Source organism: Rhinolophus sinicus, chromosome 18 (genome assembly GCF_057876585.1).
Source record: "Rhinolophus sinicus isolate RSI-liver-muscle chromosome 18, RSI-T2T, whole genome shotgun sequence".
In the NCBI taxonomy this organism is placed as follows: Eukaryota; Metazoa; Chordata; class Mammalia; order Chiroptera; family Rhinolophidae; genus Rhinolophus; species Rhinolophus sinicus.
In genome coordinates, this window is record NC_142518.1 from 33809658 (window position 1) to 33819478 (window position 9821).

Here is a 9821-nt window from a genome sequence, read left to right on the forward strand (position 1 = left end):
GGTGTAATTTTAGGTGCCACTCTCCAGGGCATATCTGTGCACTCATTTTACAGATATGTATTTTCCCTTCCTTGTCAGTGCAAGAGTTTTCTGCTAATGATCTGTGTTCATTCACCTAGGATGTTCCAGCTGTTGAAATCACCCACACCTTCTGGGAGAGGAACCTGCCTTCAGTGCCAGGCCTGCTGAAGATCGTTGGATTTTCCACATCAGTAACTGTCCTGTGTTTTCTGGTGTACAAATTTAGGCCCCTGACACGATCCTGAAATTTCAGGCTCATACTTTCTGCTTATTCTTTTCCTGTACCATCGGAAGCAAAATGTTGACAAATTAATGGCAATGTCACTAGACTGTCTTTAAGTGCACTGGATGTAACCCTCAGTTTAGTCCTAGTGTTAATGTAACAACAACTTACATTACAGAATCGCCTCATTAAAATCAGTAAGATCAAGCTCCATCTTATTTGTCTGTGTAGACTGATTTGTGTGGATTGATAGTATAAAAAAACCTTGTGATCAGTTTCTTAATTTCAAGTTAAAGTGCTCATCGGAAACAATGTCTGTGTCCTCTTTTTCTCCCCTTTAACATAAAGTACCTGATGATTGCAGAAATGAACATTTGGCTGTCTGTAGAGGTTGAGTAGGTGAAGGCCCAGCCTGATCTTTTCAGTCCTTAGGAAATGGTGAGGTGTAGATCCACAGCCCACAGGCTCACAGCTTCCTGGAGTGAACAGCTCCCACTTTGGATGAGGGTGTAATACATGAAAGCAATGGAAGCAGACCAATAGGGGAACATTTTGTGGGCTGTTGCCTCAGGAATCTCTTGACCACTTCTAATTCCTGTGAAGTTTCTAGACATGTAGTCTTAGCACTAGCTTGTTTGTATATTTTTCCCTTTTGCTTCTTAGAAAGCACTGTGTTTACCAAAGCATAAATGATTAAATTGACTTGCTGTGACTTTTGTGCAGCTCCCCAGGTGAGCAGAGTAAACTAATGGCAGGAATGTGCCCATGAGGCCTCCCTGACTAGCTCTGCATGTGGCATCTTCTCTTCCTCCTGGAAGATGGCTAGACATAACTTCACTCATCATCAATGATAACATTCTCTACCGATTTCAGGAAAGCAATATTTTCCTTTTTTTTCAAGTAGACCCTGGCTGTTTGAAGGGCCTTACTGGCATATATGTTTTTTCATTTTTCCTATGACCATAGTAGAATGAGGCATATCTGTTAACTTAAATGTATCTTCAAAATGGTTACCTTTGAGTAAATATTAGCATGCCAATTTCTCTCAAATAACTGAAATACACATTATAAATTTCATATTGTTATTTGTTGAGACTATCAATACAGAAAGGAAATTAGGGCTCTACATTATAAATTCACTTACTTTAGTTATTAAGTTCTATTTAAAAAATTGAGTGATTTCACATATGAAGACTAAGTTCTCTAAGGAGTAATGTGAGCCAGGAACAGTGCCCACCTCTTTTCATTCCCATTTTAAAAACTGTCAGATTTTCAAAAGCCCCTTCCAAAGGTTTTGGCCATAAAACATTTGTTTTCTTAATATAAGTACATGAGAAAAAATAAACACAGATGCGATCAAATAAAGCAGTTGAGAAGACTCAATAAACTCAGGTACACAGGTGGTAGATACACAGTAATAACTTATTCTGCATCATTGATGAGCATTTCATTTTAAATGAAGTTTCTAGATAGCTAAAGCTTACTCTTATGTGCCACAAATTATCAATAAAAATTTTGATGGACATATTTCAGCATGTTATTAAACAAGCTAAGATTCAAATTTATCTTTTTTTATTAATCAGGTCAATCATTATATGCCTCAATTATACTTTTATAATAGAGTGATACCATTGTGTTTGCCACTCTACAAAATGTCACATGATTGTTTTTTAGCTGTTGGGTCTACTGCTTCTTCTATCTTCTCCCATATTCAATATTTTATTTCATATTCTGGTTATCGCCTAAAACCTCTTAACATAATCTATTTTTATATATTTTTCATTATTAGTTTCAGGTGTATAAAACAACAGTGATTAGACATTTACACACTTCACAGGGTGATAACCTAATCTGTTTTTTATTGAATGAGAATTAAAGACTGCTAGAGGAAACTAACCCAGGTGTATTTCATAATCAACCTTATCATAAATCCAAAATTAAGTCATGGCCCTACTGTCAGGACTTAAGTATTTGTTTTGCCTATCCTAAGAGCAAAGAGCAGGATTTTTCTGCCACTCTTTATCTTTCAATTGAAAAGCATTTTAGCTAACTTAGGAATTTTGGTAGTCTTGGATATGCTCCAGTACACAAGGAGTTATCACATATTATACCTAACTGCTTTGATAAATCACATCCCTGATCTATTTCAGTTGTTTCTCTTCACCTACTGATTAACTTGGTTCTGACACACCTTTTGGGGAAAACTTCTTAACTGCCAACAGTTTTAATAGTAATCAGGTTGTTAATATATCCATGTCTTGAATGTTGACGAGCTGAGTATGTGGTTTACCCTTAAACTTTTTAGACAACCAATTAATTTATCCTAATTAGATCAGCCCTATTAAGCTGCAGATTGAGTATCAAAATGAATGCCAGTCCCGATGTGCATGGACATGAAATCGGAGCTGAGAACTCCCACCATATAGGAGATTGTCCAACACCAAGATACCACAGGTTTTTTTCTCCAACCCAGAGAAACTAGTCAGTATTAAGCAGCCGATAGAGCATGGCCCTGTTAAGGCATCTGCTTCACAGTTTTGGAGGCTGAGTTGGCCTCACTCCATAGTAAGATCGAGAGTTATATTTTAAAAGTTAACCTTTTTGCCAATTGTTAAATAAGGACTTATACTACACTGAGGAAAAAATATCAAAGTATTTTGAACTACATTAAGTTTGTTTGTGAACTCAATGCCTAATGTTCTGTCTAAAATGTGCCCCAGTGCTACACGTGGGAGTATGCATATGTGTGTGTTTTGCCGTTGAAGTACGATTTTGCCTGTATGGTAGTTTTGTTTGTTAATAAAGTGCACTACCACCCCTGACTCAGACATGTCTCCTCTATTTAGTTGATAGTCCCAAGGTTAAATGGCTTTTTACAGCAGGAGGTCACAATGAGGCATTGTCCATGGATGATGGGCTTAAAAAGCCACTTCGTATTGATTCCAAATTCTCATAGTTCGGTTTAACTCATATTTTACCAAGGTTTCCTGGGAGCTGATTAAGTGCTCGAATATTGTCTACCTGGGCAACAATCAGTCAATGTGGAGTCTAATCAAACTTTTTCACCTAATTAGCTTATTATACCTTGAGCAAATCACTTTGGTTCTCTGCCTCAGTCTCCCCATCTGTAAAAAGGTGGGTTACACTTGATAGCACCTAAGGATTCTTTTATGGCAACATTATGTGATTTATGCATTTGTTGCTAGCACTCTACGAGGTGTGATAAAAAAAAATATGGTGAATGTTTAAATTTAAAAAAAAATTATTACAGTGAAGGACACATTGTCATTGATCCCCTTCAAAATGCGCCCCTCACTTCGAACACCCTTATCCCATCATTCTTGCCACTTTCTGAAGCAGTTCTGGAAGTCCTCTTTCATGAGTGTTTTCAGTTGCACTGTCGTGGCTGCCTCAATGTCCTGAATCAATTCAAAACATTTACCTTTCATGGTCATTTTGACTTAAGGAAGAGCCAGAAGTCGCATGGTGCCAGGTCTGGTGAATAAGGTGGATGAGGACACATCGTAATGTTTTTATTTGGCAGAAATTGCTGTATCAGAAGTGATGTGTGACATGGAGCCTTTCCATTGTGATTGGAAAATACGGTGAATGCCTCTGCCAAGTACCATCCAACGGAAAGGCAGGGATCTTCAATATAGGAAGTGGCACATTGAACCTTAGTAACAGTGTGCGACAAGTTTCAACTTGTTCAGTGCAGTCAGTCAGGTGTGAGCTTTGGTTGAGAGACGGTATGTTTTAAAGTGTGCCATAAATCATGGATCACAACGCATTAACATGAAATGGGCAAACAGTTTCATTCTCCATCATGATAGTGCTCCGTGTCACATCACTTCTGATACGGCAATTTCTGTCAAAAACTTTATCATGTGTCCTCATCCATCCTACTCACTGGATCTGGCACCGTGTGACTTCTGGCTCTTCCCCAAAGTCAAAATGACCGTGAAAGGTAAATATTTTGAATTGATTGAGGACATCGAGGCAGCCACAAGAGCGCAAATAAAGACACTCGCAAAAAAGGACTTCCAGAACTGCTTCCGAAAGTGGCAAGAACAATGGGATAAGAGTGTTTGAAGTGAGGGGGGTACTATTTTGAGGGGGATTAATGGCAATGAGTCTTTTACTGTAATTATTTTTTTTAATTGAAACAGTCACGGCATGTTTTGATCACACCTCGTATGTTTGTCAGTATGGCAGTGACAAGTCTCTCTGCCTTTCTCTATCTTGGTTCACTCCTTTGTCTTAGGTTGGGTTTTCTGACATGAGTCAGGGCAGAGAGTTTATTGGGGACAGCTCTCAGGAATAACAATCTTGGGGGTAAGGAAAGCAGGATTGGGCAGAAGTTGACCTCAGTTGCAACTGAGGCCTCAGCATATCCTAAGGAGGAGCTGAGAAAGCCGTTCAGAATTATCTTCCATTGAGGAAAGGGGGTCTGGCCCCTGTATCCCTTCATTAGCTTCCCTCTGGGAGGGGGTGTTACCTAGGCTGAGAAACTGCAGTTGTGAACTGATATCAGCCAGCATTCCCAGCAGCTGGGGGACCCAGGAAGGGGCACCCACAGTATCCACTTTACTTTCCCTGAAAATATAGAGTTGCCCTTTGTCACATATAAGATGTTGTGGACTTGAGCTTTGGTTTTTACAGATAGAATGGAGCTATCTCTGTGAACCTGTCCCTGCTAGGTAAGGGAACTGCTTTAGAAGGTTGTATTTCTGCACTATTATTTATGTGGGAGAAAAAAAAATCAGATTTGGAAGGAACTCTGGAAGTATTTCAACCTCTGTCTCAATGAAGGAGCCCTTGCTACAGGTTAATAATAGGAAGATCAAAGGGAGGGGGGAGTATGCATTTATAAGCATAAGTCCAAAATCTAATGTCTTCAGGAGTCAGGTGGCCAAAAATGAGAAGGCATGAGACATTAGGGAGTATTGGGGACAGTGGTTGACCTGGGGAGTTTCTGCCCCAGATCATATATTTATAATATAATATAAATATATTCTTTTGAATATAAATATAAAGACGAGTATTTATATTCAAATTCCTTTTAAAGATTGCTAACCAATCAAGACACATATGAAGGCTGTGTTCACATGTTCAAATTGTTCTCAAGTCTCTTATAAATAAATGCAACGTTTGGTATTACATCACGTGAATGACAAATTCTTTTTGGATGCTTTTGATTTTCTGAGAAATGAACACCAAGACCAGCAACCTTTTTGAAAACTACCTGGAGCAGGTAAGAAAAGTCTGGTACAGGGCAAAAAGACAAGAAGAAGGGAAAGACAAAAAAAAAACTCTCTTAAATCAGAAAGAAATCTCCCTAAAGAAATAACCCTCCCTGCAGTCCATCCTGAGGCAATGCTTATCTCCTGCAATGTGAATGTCGTGATTGACAAGAGCAGTGTCAAACTTTATCGGAAACATCACATACTCACTATGATATAGAAATCACAGCTCTTTTGTCAGCATTTAATCTCTGCTGAATAATTCCAGTAAGCAGGACATCAACATTGAATAAATTAAGAATTTTTTAAAAAACTATACTGATCACTTTACACCCAGGTTGTGATAAAAATGCAAGGCATGTCCCTTAGCCCAGAAATATTGGAGGAAAAGGACAGAAACAAAAGAAGGTATTGGGTAACAGTAACAATTCTGTTTCCTTTATCAGAGCTCAGGGCTTGGTTCCCTTCCTTGACCAAGGCTATTCTCTTCAGAATTCGAAGGCAGGTCTCAAAGTGACAGGTGGTATGAACTAGTTGTCTTAGTAGCCTGGAGCCAAGTTTCTAAAGGCAGCTTTGGGGGCTCATGAAAAAGTTGGAATTCCTTCAAGGTAGGTGGCGGACCACTTAAGCAAGGCTCCACTCAATGCATGTATGACCCATACAAGACTATTATTTATTTACACTCATTTATAGCCACACCTCAATGGGAACCAAGTTTTCCTATTAACCAGCCTCAGATATTTTCCAAGAAACAGAGATCCATAGATGAAATGGTGGTAGAGTATAGTGGTGTGGGCATATGCTTGGGTGGTGCGGTGGGAGCAAGAAAAAGAGAAGATAAATAGGTTGCTTAAAGGTCCACAGAGCAATACGGTGAGAATTTTGATGGGTTGATACCACCAAAGTGAATAGGGCACCACTGAACCTTGTGTCATTTACTCTATGATTCAGAGTACCTGCCTTATAGAGTTGATGGGGAAAGTGAGGTAATATAGGTAAAGGCTTATTATAGCAAACTCTCTATAAGTATTAGCTATTATCCATAGACTTTTTAGGATAGAAGCAGAAATAAGGTACTTTTTAAAATTTTGTGAGTAGTTATTACCTTGTATTTTTACCATCATTCAACACATACTTATTGAGCACCTACTATGTGCTGGTAGGCACCATGTTGGAACTCAGCAGTGAACAAGACAGCCCACCACATGGAGCACATGGTCTACTGTAGGTGCCAAGCCACACATTGTGACTCTGGCCAGTGCTATGACAGAAAAACATAAGAAACTATGAACGAATGCAGGGGAAGTTTCCAGAAGGACATGAGATTTAAGGGGAGGTTTCTAGGATCTGTCCTCAAGCCTCCGTAAATGTTACTGTGCAGCACGTCAGTAAAGACACTGCATAGGGCAGAGAAAGGAAATAAAAAATAATGAAATGGTGTCGTAGTCCATTCAGGCTCCTATAACAAAACACCATAAACTGGGCGGCTTGTGAACAGCAGAAATTTATTTCTCACAGTCCAGGCGCCAGCAAATTTCGTGTCTGGTAAGGGCCTGCTTTCTGATTCATAGACTTCTAAGCTGTATCCTCACATGGTGGAAGGGGCAAGGGAACTCCGTGGGGTCTCTTTTATAAGGGCACTGATCCCATTCATGAAAGCTCCACCCTCATTACTTAATCACCTTCCAAAGGCCCCACCTTTTAATACCATCAACTTTGGGGATAGAACTTCAACATACAAATTTGGAGGGAACACAAACATTCAGATCATATCAGATGGCATGACTCAATGGTAAAGAAAACCACAAGCATCATCAACAAATGCTGAATGATTTTTTCATTTTTTTCATTTCCCATTTGCTCCATTGGCCATTGTTCACCCCTTTAGTCTTTTACTACCTAGTCCTTCTCTGCACTCTGAGATCTTTATCATCTGAGGGTATCATCCCAACTCCTAAATTTGTTTTAAAAGAGTGCCATCTACTGGTGAAACACTGTTTTTTCCTTCCAATGAAAATCCTAAAATATTCAAGACAATTTAGTCTTTGGGGAACTAAGAGGTGTCACATCCACCAGAATTTCCTGCAAACACATTTGCCTGGGCTCTCTTACTTTCCAGCTGCAACATGGATAAAAAATATGAATGTCTAATATCCGCAGCCTTTCCTCTGCATTAGTCTCCCAGGAAGATTTTTTTTTTTAATTAAAGTTTATTGGGGTGGCAATTGTTAATAAAGTTACATAGATTTCAGGTGTACAATTCCATATTACATCATCTATAAATCCCATTGTGTGTTCAGTTCTCCTTCCATCACCATATATTTGATCCCCCTTACCCTCATCTCCCACCCCCACCCCCTTACCCTCTGGTAATCACTAAACTATTGTCTGTGTCTATGAGTTTTTGTTTCTCATTTGTTTGTCTTGTTCTTTTGTTGTTCTTGGTTTATATTCCACATATCAGTGAAATCATATGGTTCTCTGCTTTTTCTGTCCGACTTATTTCGCTCAGCATTATAACCTCAACATCCATCCATGTTGTCACAAATGGTCCTATCTCATCTTTTCTTACCGCCGAATAGTATTCCATTGTGTATATATACCACAACTTCTTTATCTATTCATCTATCGAACGACATTTTGGTTGTTTCCATGTCTTGGCCACCATAAATAAAGCTGCAATGAACATTGGAGCACATGCGTCTTTATGGATAAACGTTTTCAGATTTTTTGGGTAGATACTCAGGAGAGGGATTGCTGGGTCATATGGTAATTCTATTTTTAATTTTTTCAGGAACCTCCACACTGCCTTCCATAGTGGCGGCACCAGTCTGCTTTCCCACCAACAGTGCATGAGGGTTCCTTTTTCTCCACAGCCTCTCCAACACTTGTTACTATTTGTCTTGTTGATGATAGCCATTCTAACTGGGGTGAGGTGATATCTCATTGCGGTTTTTATCTGCATTTCTCTGATGATTAGTGATGTTGAGCATTTTTTCATATATCTATTTGCCATTTGTATGTCCTCTTTGGAGAAATGTCTCTTCAGGTCTTCTCCCCATTTTTCAATTGGGTTGTTTGCTTTTTCTTGTTGAGTTACATGAGTTACTTGTATATTTTGGATATTAGCCCCTTATCGGAGGCACTGTTTGCAAAAATGTTCTCCCATTCAGTTGGCTGCCTCTTTATTTTGTCAATGGTTTCTTTCGCTGTGCAGAAGCTTTTCAGTTTCATATAGTCCCATTCATTTATTTTAGCTTTTACTTCCATTGCCTTTGGAGTCAAATTCATAAAATGCTCTTTGAACCCAAGGTCCATAAGTTTAGTACCTATGTTTTCTTCTGTGCAGTTTATTGTGTCACGTCTTATGCTTAAGTCTTTGATCCATTTTGAATTAATTTTGGTACATGGTGACAGATAGCAGTCCAGTTTCATCCTTCTGCACGTGGCTATCCAATTCTCCCAGCACCATTTATTGAAGAGACTGTCTTTTCTTCATTGCATGTTTTTGTTTTTTTGCCAAAAATTATCTGTCCATATTTATGTGGTTTTATTTCTGGGTTCTCAATTCTATTCCACTGGTCTATGTGTCTGTTTTTCTGCCAATACCATGCTGTTTTGATTATTGTAGCCCTGTAGTACAAGCCAAAGTCAGGAAGTGTGATACCTCCATTATTGTTCTTTTTTCTTAAGATTGCTTTGGCTATTTGTGGTCTTTTGTGGTTCCAAACGAATCTGATGATTTTTTGTTCTATTTCTTTAAAAAATGCCATTGGGATTTTGATGGGGATTGCATTGAATCTGTATATTGCATTGGGTAATATGGACATTTTAACTATGTTGATTCTTCCAATCCATGAGCACGGAATGTCTTTCCATTTCTTTATGTCTTCTTCAATTTCTTTTAAAAATGTCTTGTAGTTTTCAACATGTAGGTATTTCACATCCTTGATTACATTTATTCCTAGTATTTTATTCTTTTTGCTGCAATTGAAAAGGAATTGGTATTTTACTTCTTTTTCTGACATTTCACTGTTAGTATATAGGAATGCAAAGGACTTTTGTATGTTGATTTTGTAGCTGACCACATTACTGTATTTGCTGATTATTTCTAATAGCTTTTTGGTGGAGTCTTTAGAGTTTTCTATATACAGCATCATGTCATCTGCAAAGAGTGACAACTTAACATCTTCATTCCCAATTTGGATGCCTTTTATTTATTTCTCTTGCCTGATTGCTCTGGCAAGGACTTCCAACACGATGTTGAAAAGCAGAGGTGATAGGGGACAGCCCTGTCGTGTCCCTGAACATAGAGCAAAGGGCTTCACTTTTTC

The 9821-nt window shown here is 38.7% G+C and overlaps 1 protein-coding gene across 1 annotated transcript in view; it reads left to right on the forward strand.

The window, feature by feature from the left end:
* The window catches only part of LOC109438127 (amine oxidase [flavin-containing] A), a 59078-nt gene extending 56012 nt beyond the window's left edge, over positions 1 to 3066 (forward strand). The window contains exon 15 of the mRNA XM_019717753.3: positions 120 to 3066. Coding sequence (XP_019573312.3) covers positions 120 to 266 — 147 coding nt within the window. The 3' untranslated portion in view covers positions 267 to 3066. The remainder of the gene's footprint in view (positions 1 to 119) is intronic.
* Positions 3067 to 9821: the final 6755 nt, after the last annotated feature.